This window comes from Geotrypetes seraphini, chromosome 15 (genome assembly GCF_902459505.1).
Source record: "Geotrypetes seraphini chromosome 15, aGeoSer1.1, whole genome shotgun sequence".
Classification (NCBI taxonomy): Eukaryota; Metazoa; Chordata; class Amphibia; order Gymnophiona; family Dermophiidae; genus Geotrypetes; species Geotrypetes seraphini.
In genome coordinates this window covers 70,302,958-70,319,299 of record NC_047098.1, presented here as the reverse complement: position 1 = coordinate 70,319,299, position 16,342 = coordinate 70,302,958, and the positions used below count along the sequence as shown (strand labels likewise).

The 16,342-nt window shown below is 37.0% G+C and overlaps 1 protein-coding gene across 3 annotated transcripts in view; it reads right to left on the bottom strand.

The window, feature by feature from the left end:
- The window catches only part of SGSM2 (small G protein signaling modulator 2), a 278,910-nt gene that overhangs the window by 238,200 nt on the left and 24,368 nt on the right, over nt 1-16,342 (bottom strand). For all 3 annotated transcript variants that reach the window (XM_033921351.1, XM_033921352.1, XM_033921353.1), the window contains exons 4-5: nt 2,419-2,580; nt 465-532 (exon numbers count right to left, since the gene is read on the bottom strand). In XM_033921351.1, coding sequence (XP_033777242.1) covers nt 465-532; nt 2,419-2,580 — 230 coding nt within the window. The remainder of the gene's footprint in view (nt 1-464; nt 533-2,418; nt 2,581-16,342) is intronic.

Here is a 16,342-nt window from a genome sequence, read left to right as displayed (position 1 = left end):
ATGATCTAATGTCCCTGCCTGGTTTTAAAAAATGAGCTTCCTTTGAGCTCAATGTGATGGAGCTTGTTGTGCTGTGGTATCATGAGCCTTGATTTACAGTTATTCCAGGATGTCCCCCATTTAATATCCCACTCCCAACTCAACCCATCCATTGTAGTAACAGTTCCTGGCTGGTAAGCTTGTATCCCAAGTTTGACCAGGTAGTGTCGCTGCTAGAGATGTGAATACTGCCTTCACTGCATCCCTAGACCCAGGTGACCCAGTAAGCAAAAAACCAAGCTTGTGAAACAAACTGGATCTTTTGTGCAAGAGAGCACCATACTGTGACCATTGGAGAAATCTGGAAGGCACAATCTGAATGGACAGTGTTCTTCTTTGCAATGGTCATTTAAAGGTACAAAGAACCTAACCCAGTATTGGCCCACCCCTAGTTCCTCATTAACCCTGATGGAAAGCATCCTTACCAAGGAGGACAGCCAAGATAGGACCACACACTGGATCAGCCATTAAAGATTCTTTCTCATAGTATTTACTGGTAGGGAAGAGAAAGCACATTAAAAACATGCACAAACATGAGAGCGAGATTTCTGAAAATGCCAGTTAACGCTTGGAGCATAAAACCATCTGTGATGTCAAGACAAACATTTTGGTATCTTATTATCTCAGAGCCTGGATATGTGCCTTGGGTGATCAAGGAAACAGATCTCATGAGAATACAAACCTTTAAGTTGGTTTTTAAAGGTCTGGAAGCTTCTTATACTCCAGCCTAGCCAATCAGGTTTTCAGGATTACCAAAATTAAAATGTATGAAATGAATCTGCATATATGAGAGAGCCAATGTACGCAAAGCTCTCTCATTCTAATTCATTGAGGTAGTCCTAAAAACAGACTGGCTAAGAGGAACTTCAAGAGAAGGCTGAGAAACAATGTGATAACTACAGTTGCTTCACTCACAGTCACCATTTCACTTACATAGCTTCAGTCCTGAATAAGAAATTAGCATGTTTCACAACCTTTTTTTTCCATTGGTCACTTCAACTGATCTTTTTATCACCATTTTTTCAAATCATATTATGGTCTGCATGTTCTTTTCTTCTTTTTTTACCCTCACAGGTTTGTAATAACCACATCACCGTCCAACATATGGACATTGTACTTCACACATATTTCACTCATATATATTTTACCTTTATAGTTTTGTAGAACTAATATCACCATACATCACTTAATCACTATGTCACTTGATCATGTTTTTGTATAACATATTAAATTATCATCAGGCTACACATTTTGATCCATTATGTAGTAATTTTAAGTATCAATTATACTATCTTAGGATTAATATTTATGTTTATTAGGACCCCTGAGGAAGGCGTGTTGGGTCCCTTGGTTGGTAATAAGGTTGTATAGTTACTGTATTTTACTAACGGTATAATAAACAATGCCTGCATCCTGTACATAGTCTGCAATTTTTGATTTGTTTTTTAAACTTAGTAAACTGTTCAGACCTTATAGCTTTATTTCTAACTATTTGGGCACCTAACTTTCTCCTAATTATATATTATAATGTTTTGTAAACCGTATAGAACTTTACGGCCTTGTGGTATATAAGCTGACTGTTATGCTATGTTAATTAAAGGAAGACATTCAATAGATGGAGCAGGAAGCCCTGGAGCCAGACAGAATGCAACCTGCCTTATTCAGCTCATCATGAATATGTATAAGATCTGTTTGCATGCAATAGAAACAGTGAATGCAAACAAATTTCATACATATTAACTGTGGAAATCCTGCAAACCAGGCTGGGTTGTGGACCTTGAGGATTGGATTTGAGGATCTTGGCTCCAACACAATGATACTCACTCCCAGTTCTCAATAGGTTTTCAGGATATCCCTAAAGAACAGACATAAGATAGATCTGCATACAATGGAGGTAGCAGGCATGCAACGCCCTATCATGCATATTCATTTGGAAATCTAATTTGTTAGCGGACATCAAGGACTGGGAGTGAAGACTGACAGCCTCTTTTACAAAGCCGCAATAGCAGCTGCGCTGTGCTAACGGCCCCGAAGCCCATAGAGATTTAAAGGGCTTCGGGGCAGTTGCTGCACTTCAGCCGCTAGAACGGCTTTGTAAAAGAGGCCGTAAGGCTCTACTAACATCTTAAGCAAAGGAAAAAAGGGGAAAAAGCATTCATTTCCTGGCCTTAACTATCCAGTCCTATTTTCAGTGCTGATATTTTTATAATTTGACATTATTTTATTTTTCTTAAGTATACTGAAGACCACCCAGCTTCATGCCACCTAGCTGCTGGTGTCTGCGGTGCTTGGCAGCATCATGGGGTTTATGATGCCATGTCTGCACCCAGAGTTGCCCCAGGTTCCTTATCACACAAACTCACTGGATGCCAGTCTTACCTCCAGTTATCAACAACGTACTGCACAATTCTATCTAGAACTTTCTCAATTAAGGCTGTCCGGACCCAGATATGTTTTAGTGCTTGAGGTGTCAGTACAGGAGGTCTGTTTGCTGTGGAGCCCTGCCTTTTCAGAGATTCCTGGCCATTGGATGGATTCTTCCTGCAAAACAGAAATCAAAAATTCATCCACTTTGGACAATGAAAGCAGGAAAGCTCTATGCTGTATTGAATACTGCAACCCCACCCCCCTGGGTCATTCTATTCAATTCTAGGTGGATAATAACAATTTTAAAATTAGTATGCCCATACAAAATTATTCATTTAAAAATCATTAAAAATAAAAAAGGAAGGATTATACTTAACTTAATTATACCTTTTGGTGTAATTCAGTGTGTCATATTTATAAAATGGAGAGAATGCTTGCTATACAGCAAGGTAATTACAATAGTTTTAAAAAGATTTGGGGGCCATTGATTACTTATTCTAATGATTAGACACCTTGGACACCTTTTTATTACATAGGAATATTTTTAGTGTGGGATTGGAGTGGTATGTCTTGTATTTTAATGGGCTTGTTCCTGATGAATGGGTTGGGTGTGGGTGGGGTCTCTTTTAATTGTATTTAATAATAATAATGTTAAGAATGTCAAGTGATTTTGTACGAATTAATTGATTGAATATTGTACACTTGTTGCAAGATTTGAAAATGAATGAATAAAAAAAAAAGAAAAAAGTTTTTACAATGTTCTCCATTTTTAAATCTTTATTCATTTTTTTGTGTTACAACAAGTGTTACAAATAAACTCAATAGAAACTTAAATACACACTTGACTAACTCATATATTAATATCAATTTTAACATTAATATAATAATCCCCTGTCCCGCCCTCCTTCCCAACCAATAATACATAAATCAATTTTATTGTACATTCTTTAAATATTAGTTTAGTATGTAATAATCAAAATTGAAAAACCCACCCCCTTTCCCTCTTTACAATTATCTTATCATGGGAAAAGTTCATTAGAGAAATCATGTTAACGGTCTTCAGATATTTTCAAGTTTTATTTATGGGAAAAATTATCCTTCTTTACAAAAATCGGTTAATGGTCCCCATATTTTTTTAAATTTATTCATGTATCCTTTGTGTGTTGCAATAGCGAGTTCCATTTTGTATATGTGGCATACCGAATTCCACCAGAACATGTAATTCAATCTATCATGTTGTTTCCAATTGGATGTAATTTGTTGTATTGCAATTCCAGTTAAAATAAATAAAAGTTTGTTATTACTAGATGAAATTTGGCTTTTTGCTCTCATGGTTGTTCCAAATAATATAGTATCATATGTCAAGGCTACCGGATTTTCTAACAATCTATTAATTTGGGGCCAAATTGATTTCCAGAATGATAGGATAAATGGACAAAAGAATAAAAGATGATCTAATGTCCCAATTTCAATATGACAGTGCCAGCATCTATTAGATCTTGAACTATCTATTTTTTGTAAACGAGTAGGGGTCCAAAAAGCTCTATGAAGAAGAAAAAACCAAGTTTGTCTCATAGATGCTGACACCGTACATTTTAGCCTCCAAGACCAAAGTCGTGGCCATTGAGATGCACTAATTTGGTGTTTTATCTCAATGCTCCAAATGTCTCTAAGACCATTTTTTGGTTTTTTATTTATATATCCGGATATTAATTTATACCACTGTGCGGCTTTGTGACCTATTGAGTCCATCTGGAAACATAAGAATTCCAAACTGTGATATTTAGCGAGATCTTTCCATTCAGGGAACCCTTTCTGAATAGATTGCTTCAATTGCAACCATTTAAAATATTGTGTTTTATTGAGACCAAATTTTTGTTGCAATTGTGAAAACTCCAGCAATTTATCATTTTTAATTACATCATCCAAAGTGCGAATGCCTGCTATCATCCAATGTTTCCAGATGACTTTAAAACCGCCAATTTTGATCTTGGGGTTTAGCCATATAGTTTGGTTGGTTGATTTACTAATTGGAATTTGAGTAAGATTACTTGTGTATTTTAGAGTTTTCCAGGTATCCATAAATATTTTATGATCTTTGTATATCCTTGGCATTTTGATACTAATTACATGATTAAGACGTAATGGAAACATAAGCCTCCATTCTAGCCAAAACCAGTCTGGAATATTATCTGTGGGTTCTGGGAGGATCCAATACATACCATGACGTAAGATATAGGCTTGATGATACCTATAAAAGTTGGGAAAATTTACCCCTCCCTCCTTAATTGGTCTTTGTAATGACGCTAGAGCAATTCTTGGTTTTTTATTAAGCCATATAAATTTTGTCAAAGTCCTATTTATTTTTGTATAAAACGAATCTTGAAAAAAAACTGGTATCATCCCCATTTGGTAACATACTACCGGTAAAATCATCATTTTTACAGTTTGTACTCTTCCCCACCAAGATAAATGCAAAGGATTCCATTGCTCACACATTTCTATTATTTTTTGTAATAAGCATTTTTCATTAATTTTCATTGTTTCATCTACTGTTTTTGTTATCAAAATTCCAAGGTATTTAATATATTCTTCCTTCCAAACAAAAGGGAATGTATCAAATAAACCTTTTGTACAATGTATATTTAGTGGAAGAATCTCTGATTTATTCCAATTAATTTTATATCCTGAAAAATTTCCAAATTTCTCAATCAATTCAAGTAGATGTGGAATGGTGGATTCTGGATTCTTCAGATATAGTAATAAATCATCTGCATAAGCAGATATCTTATATTCTTTATCTGAATGAGGTATACCCTGTATCTCCTTAGCTTGTTGGATGGCTAATATTAAGGGTTCTAAAACAATATCAAACAGCAAAGGGGATAAGGGACATCCTTGTCTAACTCCTCTCTGTAGATTAAATTTTTCTGAAAACGTATTATTAATATATAGTCTAGCAGAAGGGGAGCTATACATTGTTTGTATCATTTGTATAAATCCAGGACCTATACCAAACCATTCCATTGCTTGATACATAAAAGGCCATTCTACTCTATCAAAGGCCTTTTCTGCGTCTAATGAAATTGCAAAAGTAGGTTCATTCAATTTCTTTGTTAAATATAACATATGGAATGTTAATCTGGTATTGTGAGATGAATGTCTTTGAGCAACGAATCCTGTTTGATGCATACCTATTATATGGGGGAGAGCTTTAGCTAATCTTAGCGCAAGTATTTTTGCTAATAATTTTCCATCTACATTTATTAAAGATATTGGTCTATAGTTTGAGACCAAAGTGGGATCTTTATTGGACTTTGGCAAAACAATAGTCAAAGATTCTGCTATAGTGCCTTTAATACAACCTTTATTGAGCTGATGTTGATAGAGATTTAATAAATAGGGTAATAAAAAATTTTGAAATGTTTTATAAAATTCCACTGTATATCCATCACCACCTGGAGCGGATCCAACTCTAAGGGACTTCAAAGCTGTTCCTAATTCTTTTAGTGATATTGGTTCTTCCAAACTTCGTTTTATATGTTCAGGAATTTTTGGACCCTCTAACATTTTTAAAAATTCAAAACCATCTTTTTCTTTATTTGGATAATTTTCGGAAGAATAAAGAGATTTATAAAATTTCAAGAATTGTTTTAAAATAGGTTCAATTTGTGTATATGTATTTCCATTTTCGTCTTTTATTGCTATTAATTTTGTTTTTCTTTTTTTCGCTTTAAGATAATTTGCCAGTATTCTTCCTGATTTGTTTGAATTACCATAGTACAATGTTTGTTGAGAAAATAAATCTTTCCTAATCATTTTAGATGAGATCTCATTATATTTACCTTTTAATTTTAATAATTCTTGTTGAATAGAATATTCCCATTTTTCTATAAGTTTTGATTCTAAATTTTTTATCTCTTTTTCTAAGATTAAAAATTGTTTTTTAATTTGTTTTTTTAGAAAAGCCGAATAAGAAATTATTTGTCCTCTAATTGATGCCTTAAAAGCATCCCATAAAGTTTCTCTGTTTATATCCTCATTATCATTTATTTGAAAAAATTCTTTCATTTTTGTTAAAAGATTTTCACAAAAGTTTTGGTCAACCAACAGTGTATTATCCATTTTCCAAATTGGTCTGTTATTATTTTGATCTGTAGTTTTAATTTTGATCCACACTCCACCATGGTCAGATAGAATAATTGGATCAATGGCAGCTTGTGTCACTTGATGTGCAAGATGATTTGAAGTAAAGATATAATCTATTCTTGAAAAAGAATTATGAACATGAGAACAGAAAGAAAATTCCCGACCATCAAAATGAAGTATTCTCCATATATCTATTAAATCACAAGATTGAATCAAATTATCTAAACCCATAGATTTCATAACTCTACTTGGGTTTTTATCTAATAAAGGATCCATTACAGCATTGAAGTCCCCTGCTACTATAAGATTTGAAGTAGCCAGTGGTATGATCAGTTGTTGAAGAGTTTTAAAGAATTCATTTTGGTTCGAATTAGGGGCGTATATATTGATTAACGTCATGGTAGTATTTCCCATATTCATTTCCACCATTATCCATCTTCCATGAATATCTGAAGCTTTTAGTTTAAATGAAGCAGAGCATTTTTTATTAATTAAAATAGCAACACCTGCTTTTTTCCCTATAGCTGGTGAGAAAAAACATTGTTTGACCCAGCCTCCTTCTAGCTTTTTAGATTCTATATGTGAGAGGTGGGTCTCTTGTATAAGGCATATATCTGCCTCTTGCCTTTTTAAAAATGATAGTGCTTTTTTCCTTTTTATCATATGATTTAGACCGTTAACATTTAAAGACATAATTTTAATATCCATTTATTTTTAAATTTTCAGGTATTAAATTATGTATATTTTCCCAATGTTTTAAATATTTCATTTCTCTTTTTTCCTTTACTCCCATGATTACCTTATATATTTCCCTTTTATTCCCTCCCATCCCTCTTATCCCTCCCTTCCCCCCCTCATTAATTACGAAAACTTGGATACGCAGGTTGAGGTTAGATTTAGATAACTCCGACAAGCTATTAATAATTATCTAAAGTACTACCATTTTTTCTCTATTTCTGTATATTTTCTCTTATTTTATTGTTAATTATTAGAATAAGTAAAAAGTTTTTCATTCTTATGTATTGAAAGATTATTTTCTATATTTGTATGTCTTTAAATCCATAAGAATGATTATATTACATTACTTATATCTAAGAACATTTCAATTACAATTCATTTCTTTTCAGGTGGTATATTATTTTTACTTTAAAAAGCTTTCATGCCTAGGTATAATTAGTTTATCATGTTAAGAGCATTCTAATTTAGCCTCTTTCCTCAGAACTGTAACAAGAGTCTTCAGCACAGGAATCCCCTCATCTCTTATGCTCATTATTTTCCTATGATTCACGATAGAGTTGTCAATTAAGAGAAGCTAACAATCCCATCAGTGTTCTTGTAAGCTCTGTCTCAATAACATACTCTCCAGACATCTATGATTTTAAAGTATCTGAGGTCTATGTAGTTGAGAGAGAAGTCCTGTGCCAAAAACTCTCCTTTTATCTCCCATAGAGGATTGCCAGGATGAACAATTGTGGGTACTAAATTCAACTTAATAAATAAAAGAACAATTATCTATAAAGATGAAACATGAAATTTGAGATATATATATTTGAAAAACTTTTCAGGCAATTTTTGCGTTTCAGATATATTCTTTTCCTATATATCGTATTTGAAACGCATTGTAATGTATTTGAAACGCAAAATTAAACCGGAAGTACCGCCTTCAACATGAAATATAACAAACCAATCACTTCGTCTTTTTTCTTTTTTTTTTTTTTTTTTTTATAATCTTCTCTGTGATTGAAGGATGATTCTCCTTCTCACCATTACTCCGCCTTCAAAATTTCTCAACCAATCAGTACATCTTTAAGTTTGTTGAAAAAAAAAAAAAAAAAAAACTTTCTTCGTCATCATTTGAGTTCGGAGATGTGTTTCAGTTCATTTTCATTCCTGCCAGTAAGTTTATTCTATTTATTCTGTGTAGAATTCTAGAATTTTTGTGTTTTTTCAGTTTTCTTGTTTTCCAAGGAGAATGTTGCAAGTTGTTTAAATTTTTATTCAATCCTTGTGTGTTCTTTTTCCGTTGCTTTCCGTTCCGATCTAAATCTTTAACCGATGTTTTCAAAAGTTCTTTTATTGAAATTCATATATAATATTATCATATAAGTCAAAGTTTTCACAAATTGGTCAATATTCATTAGTATGAACCCATTAAATGTTCTTTAGATTGTCATAGGTTGCTCCAGTTGATTCATAAATTCCTGTAGTTTTTTTGGATCCGTAAAGTTTTGCGTTTTGTTAGCAATGGTAACCTTCATAATCGCCGGGTAGAGGAGCCCAAATCTAGCTCCTAAAGATCTTAGTTGTGGTCTCATGTCTAAGAATTGTTTTCTTCTTGTTGCTGTTTCTTTTGCAAAGTCCGGGACAATGTATATTTTTGAATCTTGGCATTTAAGATTTTTGATTTCCTTGGCTATTTGGCATATTTCAATTGCTTGTTGATGTCTTAAAAGTTTGAAAATTAAAGTTCTTGGACCTGTTTGAGTGTTATTTCTTTGTGTTGGAATCCTATGAGCTCTTTCAATTTCCAGTTCCGTTTTAAATTTCAGTGGTAGTATTTTAGGTAGAAATTTTTCAAGAAATGCAATCGGATCATTCTTTTCCACTCCTTCAGGTAATCCGATTATTCTTAAATTATTCCGTCTTTCACGATTCCGGCTGTCTTCAAGATTTTTTTTTATCTCTGTTATTTCTTTCCATATGATTTTGCTGTGATTCATATCTGTATTTAATTGTTCTGTAATATCTTCTAATGTTGAAATTCTATTTTCTGTAATGTCCACTCTTTTAGTTAGGATTGCAGCATCTTCCATTGCTTTTTGTAGTTTTTTGTTACTATCTAAGACAATTTCTTTTATTTGTCTTAGTTCTTCCATAACATCCAGATTTTTTTCTGTTGGTAATGGGATTTTAGAGGGTGTACCTGGCTCAGGTTTCGACCTCTTATTGCTTCCCGATGTTCCAGCTCCCAAGTCAGCTTTATTTTGTTTAGTTGAAGTCATATTTCAATATATATTTTAGTTTCTTTAAAATTAAAATTTAAAATATTTGGTAGTAATTCTTTTTAATATATTGCATATAAGGAGCTATTCGTTTATCCAACCATCCGTCCAAGCCACGCCCTTTTTTTTTCTTAAAGCAACTGTAAGTTATTTATCTTAGGTTCTATTGCTGTGAGAAAAAAGTAGTCTTTCTTTCTTTCTTTTTTCTTCTCCTTCAAGCCCTATCTCAGTCTCTATGAAGGCAATAACATTCAAAGTAGTAGATCTTTTTTAGATATGGCTGGTTATTCTTTTATAGATTTAATTTACCAAACTCGTTGTTGACATCTAGCTTCAGCGTTGAAAAAAATTTGTAGCCTTCTTTTCTGGCTCTCCTCTTATAAGCCCAATCGCAGCCTTTACCTTTACCGAGGAGAGCAATATTCCATCCAGTATATTTACTTTAGTCAATGTGTTTGTATATGTATTTCAGCGTCTCTCAATTGCCTCAATGTCACTTTTCTTCAGGTTAAAGAAATCATTAATCCTTTTATTTGTCCTTTTCTCACAGCCCAAACACTGACAAAAAACAAAAAAAAAAAAAACCTACAATCTCCTACATCTGAATCTTTTCAATTACAGCAGCAAAGATTGATATCTATATTGATATCCACATTTATCCTTCACAATTTCTTTTTTTTCCTAGTTATCAGCAAGGAAATAGTTAAAAAAAAACCGTTGCCCAGTAGACCTCACTGCAGACCCTGCTTCATTTCCAGCAGAGGACAGTCACTCCAAAACAGCTCACTTCCCTAGCATGACAGGCATCAGGCATTTTAAAAAAAAACTTTTATCCCTGTCACTAGGCAGCTCACCAGCAGTCTCAGACCTTGTCAATCCTTTTTTTTCCTTTCGATCCAAGATCCAAGATGGCCGCGGTCGCGGTGCACCGAGCAACCGCCTGCAAAACCCTACCTTCGGGAAACTTTTCTTCTGGCGTTTTACGCCGCAGAACTTTGACCGTGCCAAAGAGGAGGGGAAAGGGAGCCTCTTCAGCCTCACAGCGTCCCGAATTAGCCTCCTCTGGCAATATCGGAGAATTGCTGAGACGGATTCAGCCTTCCACACCTCGCCTCTCAGAAATAAAAACGGCACCTCTATCTCCCGACTCTCACTCAAAACATCTCTCCGACTCAATTAAAAAGGTAAACTTTAATTTATTATACCATCTAGAATGTAAAATCTTGTTTTTTGTAGTTTTTTTTTCTGAAAATTAAGCCTGTTTGTATGGAGCTTTGTCTTCACCCAACCGTCATCATTCGCGTCCAAGCCACGCCCCCCTTTTTTTTTACAATGTTCTAAAGATATAATAAGAAGAAACTTTTCTTAGTGCAGTTGGAAGATCATTCCAAAGTTTGTTCCTATAAACTCAACAGATTTGATCATCAAAGATTTCAAACGATCATATGGTCCCATAGGATCAATAATTCCATATTCACGTTTTTGGTATTCACAGGGTTTTCTAGTAATCTAATCCCAGCGAATAGCAAGAATGCACTGTAATCAACTCAGGCTGATTACACTCATTTTAAGGCTTCACTGCAGGTCTATAATGTAACATCTGATTGAAATCACTCTCTGTAAGGAGGCATAAATTTACCCATAATGTGTCTCATTAGCATATATGATAAGCAATTTGATTTTAATAGTACAGATAAGAGGAAATCCCTTGCAGACACACCGAATGCTGAGCATGGCTAGGCCCTGAAATGCCAGTAGGGCATGCCAGCAGAGAAGTCTAACAAATTTCAACTGAGTACCCAAAACACATACCTCCCAAACTCCACCCTAAATCCACCCAAGCTCTTCCCCAGATCTCGCCCCCTATACTAATTGTAATGCAATTTTTTCTACTCATTTTTCATATATATACAATATACACAGCAGATATAAATTCTCAAAACTGACATATTTCAATCACTATATTGAAAATAAAATCATTCTCCCTACCTTTGTTGTCTGGTGACTTTATTTTTCTGTGCTTTTAACTATGTTTCCAGTGCTTTCTTATTCATTAACTTTTTTTCTCTCCTTCACTTTCTGCCTTGAATCCATCTTTGCAATTAACTTAACATTCAATTTTTCCATTTTTCTGCTTTCTTCTCAAAATCTACTTTTCCATTTCTCTCTCTCTCTCTCTTTCCCTCTCTGTTTCCATAATCTGACATTTCTGTCCTTCCTTCCTTTCCCCCCCGTAGTCTGACATCTCTCTCCTTCCCTCCCTCCTCCCGGTGGTCTGACATCTCTCTTCTTCCTTCCCCTTTCCCAGTCTCGCTTCTCTCTCTTCTCCTTCCCATAATCTGGCATCTCTCTCTACTACTACTACTATTATTTCTATAGAGCTACCAGACTCCCCTCCTTCCCTTCTATTCCCTGGACTGGTATCTCTCCCTTCCTTTAGTCATCTCTTCTTCCACCCACCCACCCCACCCCCCGTGTAACATTTTTCTCTCCCTTTCTCCTTTCTGCCCCCTGCAGTCCATCTCCCTTCTCTTCCTTTTTTCTGGCCCCGCTCCCAGTCCAACATTTCTCCCTCCTTTCTACCAGTCCAATATTTCTTTCTCTTTTCCTCCTGCATGCTTATTCTCCTCCAGTCCTCCTTCCCTCCCCTAACCAACATCTCTCTCTCTCTCTCTCTCTCCATGAGTCCAACTTTTCAGCAGCACCTCTTCTCCCTTCTCTAACCCTGCCCCATCCAGCAGCACCTCTTCCTCTTCCCATGTCCAGCAGCACCCCTTCTCCCTTCCTTTTCCCTCCTCCCCTGTCCAGCAGTACTTCTCCTTTCTCTAGCGGCAGCTCACTGTGTACATTTTACTTGGCCACACAGCTGCCGCATTAATTTTGACGCAGTTTCATCAGGCAGCCTCGGGCCCTTTGCTAGGCCGGCCCGCCTCTGATGAAAGAGGAAGTTGCATCATCGAAATGGGCCGGCCTAGTAAAGGCCCCGAGGCTGCCTGATGAAACCACGTCAAAATTAATGCAGCAACTGTGTGGCCAAGTTAAAAGCACACTGAGCTGCCGCTGCTGGTCGGGGGGTACAGAGAGAAGACGCAAAAGGCAGTCCCGAGAGATACATGACAGCAGCAGGAAGATGATGCCAGTAGACATGTAGCGCTGGCACGTGGACCTCGGGCCCTACAGGAGGTGTCTCTCGCAGTGACAGGTAAGTCAGCTGGCCAGCGCTTCTCTTCCTCCTCAGTGTACTGCGGCACACTTGAAATCTCAGGAAGCACACTAGTGTACCATGGCACACAGTTTACGATACACTGCTCTAGAAGATCTATACAACACCAGATGCTTAGCCAGGTAGTCCGGCAAAGTATCATAGACACCCTGTTGGACTTCTTTCAAAATTTTTAATTGAATACGAAATGATATTGGTAGCCAATGTAATTTTTTTAAGATGGGAGAAATATGTTCATAACGAGACGCTCCCATCAACATCTGAGCTGCTGAGTTCTGAATGATTTGTAACGCCTTGCTATGAACAGAGGGTAAGCCTAAATAGATACCATTGCAGTAATCCAACTGTAAAAGTACCATCATATGTAGTATTTGTCTGAAATCCCAATTAGTTAACACATTCTTCAAATGAGAAGTTTCTGCATAGTAAAATACGCTAGCTGGACTACTCTTGAAACTGTTCTGGTCTTGTCCTCCCATAACTGCTTGTCCGGTGCTCACCAACTATACTGTTTGGTTTAATTCCTTCTTATCCTCGACAGAAAGGAACGAGAACCTTCCTCAGATGGTCCATTTTGATGGTCCTAAAATGCATTTTGTTGCAGTGGCTGAACACTGGATCTCCCATCTTTCTCTCTGGAGAACTCAACTGATTCATTTGCTGGCTTGGGAATGCCAAGAAATAACTGACTTTTCCTAAGCACCTAGTGTTCACTTCCAAGAAGCCTGGGAGCCATTCTGGACTACTCTTATTCCAATGGCTCATACCAGACTTTTGAAATGTTGATGTGACATATCCATTTATTTTTTATTCACCCACCAGTGTGTTTTTTCCTTTATTACTGCTGATATTTCAGGGACTGGGACTCTGGGGAGGGGATGTGATTTCAGGATTTTGTTTAGTTTGTGAAAACTTGAGCTTGTACTGCCAACATGCAAATGCTGCCTTTGTTTGATCTTTTTGGCTCAATAAAAGTTATTTAACAATAAATGTATTTTAAACATACTCTTTTTTATAAAAACAATCTTTTGGTGTAATAACACTCATGAAACTCTGCATGACCATGAATAAGTGAAAATGCCCATGGACTACTCTATTTTGCATGAAAAAGGAATAATACCTCGTGAATAGTGAAAATGGGTTACACTTTATTTTATTTGAATAAGCAAATTAAAGAATAAAGAACATGCGGATAGTAAGAACACACTGTATGTTAAAACACTCTCTTTCCTCCATGTACTGATGCCCTGAATATACAGCACTGTGTGAGGTAATATGCAGAAATTGTCTTTTATTAAAAAGCACCTCTCAGATTCTAGCTGTTAAGGAGCACATCTTGCATTTGTCATAAATTATGAACTGATCAATATCCCAGGAGGATCTGTGCCACATCTGCAACATATACTATGCCTGCAATGAGGGGCAATTTTATGACAGTGAATGTATGGGGTACCTATTCCTTTATAGAATACTAGTGTAACAGGTAAAATATGTGGCTATAATTAAGGAATGAGCATTTATGCAGCTACAGAGCTCATACCTCCATTGCTGAAACATATAACTAGCGATCTTAGGGATTTTAGTGTACATATTCCAACTCACTTACCAACTTAAAGAAATCACTAATATTAAGATGCAGGCAGCAGTCCAGCAATGAGATGGGGGCTATCAAGTCTTTTTCACTGAGTGCCCCCTAGTTGGTGTATATTCGGTGCAAAAAGCACCTGGCACTCAGGGAATGGGTCTGATCTCTGGAGGCTAGAAGAGCAGACTGGGAGAAGCTGAAAAAGACAGAGAGGTTTATAGAGGAGGTGTACAGGGACAAAGTAGAGAAGTTCCACCTTCATTCTGGCAACCTCTATGCTGCCATGGAGAGGAAAGGTCTCTCGAGAGAGTAAACAGGTAGATAGACAAGGGCGACCCGGTCGACATATCTGGATTTTCAGAAGGCATTCGACAAGGTTCCACATGAACGACTACTTCGGAAAATTGCAAACCATGGAATCGAGGGTGAAATTCTCACGTGGATTAAAAACTGGCTGGAGCATAGGAAACAGAAAGTAGGGGTAAATGGACAATATTCGGACTGGAAGAGCGTCACCAGTGGGGTGCCGCAGGGCTCAGTACTTGGACCCGTGCTCTTCAACATCTTTATTAACAATCTGGACATTGGCTCTTCTCTCTGGAAAAAAGGAGGCTCAGGGGAGATATGATAGAGACCTTCAAGATCATGAGGGGCATAGAGAGGGTGGATAGGGACAGATTCTTCAGGCTGAAGGGGTCAACAGGCATGAGGGGGCATTCGGAGAAACTGAAGGGAGATAGGTTCAGAACAAATGCAAGGAAGTTTTTTTTTCACACAAAGGGTCGTGGACACTTGGAATGCGCTACCGGAGGAAGTGATCAGGCAGAGTACGGTACAAGGATTCAAACAGGGATTGGACGGATTCCTGAGGGATAGGGGGATCGTGGGATACTGAGAGAGGTGCTGGGATGTAACACAGGTATAGAAAGCTAACCAGGTAATAAGTATAGAAATCCAACCAGGTCGTGCATATAACATATAACACATAACTGGAAAGACTATAGAGGATTGAATTATTGTTTCTGGTGGAGTTCGGTTTGTCAGATGTATGAAATGGAAAAAACATTGGCAATCAAGAGAGGTTATTATAAGAAATTTAAAGAGGTGTGGAGACCATTAATTGAGTATTATAATAAATAAATAATTATATTTATCCCCATTAAATATATGTAGGGGGGAGGAGGGATGGGTGGGTTTTATGACATTATGAGGGGTAATATATGGAAAGGGAGGGAGGGGAGATAGTTTATGGTATAAAATGAATGTAGAGTTTCAAGTGAAGAATGTATAGTATGACTTGAATTATTGTACACTTGTTTGCATAATGTAAAAACGAATAAAGATATTTAAAAAAAAAAAAAAAAAAAAAAAGACCGGAGGGTTAGGACTTCGATGGGAAGATAGGACTCAATGGGAAACCAAGGTGGCAAGGGGGCCCCTTCTGGTGACTTGGAAAAGCATCACCAGTGGAGTGCAATCATCAAATTTCTCAATACAATGACTGTCCTAACCTTTCTCTCTCAGGCAGAAGCCCTTGGAGACATATCCTCGGTGCAAGAGATTATTGTATTCCCTAGTGCAGTGTTTCTCAACACGCGGGCCACTTGTTGGGGGTATGCAGCCTGACCGCTACGGAGGATATTCCTTGCCCATCAGTAGAAGCCACTGCCACCGGGGATCCCTGCCTGCCTGCCCCCCCCAACTGAAGCCACTACCGGTGATCCCTCCCTCCCTCTACCACCCCCTCTCCCCAAAGCCGGCCAAGTTACTTGGAGCCGCACTCGCTCCCTCTGCCCCCAGCGAACTCTGCAGGGATAGTGCAGGTAGCGACTCACATGCTGCACGTAAGTAGCTGACCCGGAAACCTCCTCTCTTACATCGGTCGCACTGTCCCTGCACAGAGTTTGTTGGGGGCGAAGGGAGAGAGTGCAGCTCCAACAAGTAACTGGGTCGGTTGGGGGCCCCTAAGATTCCTAG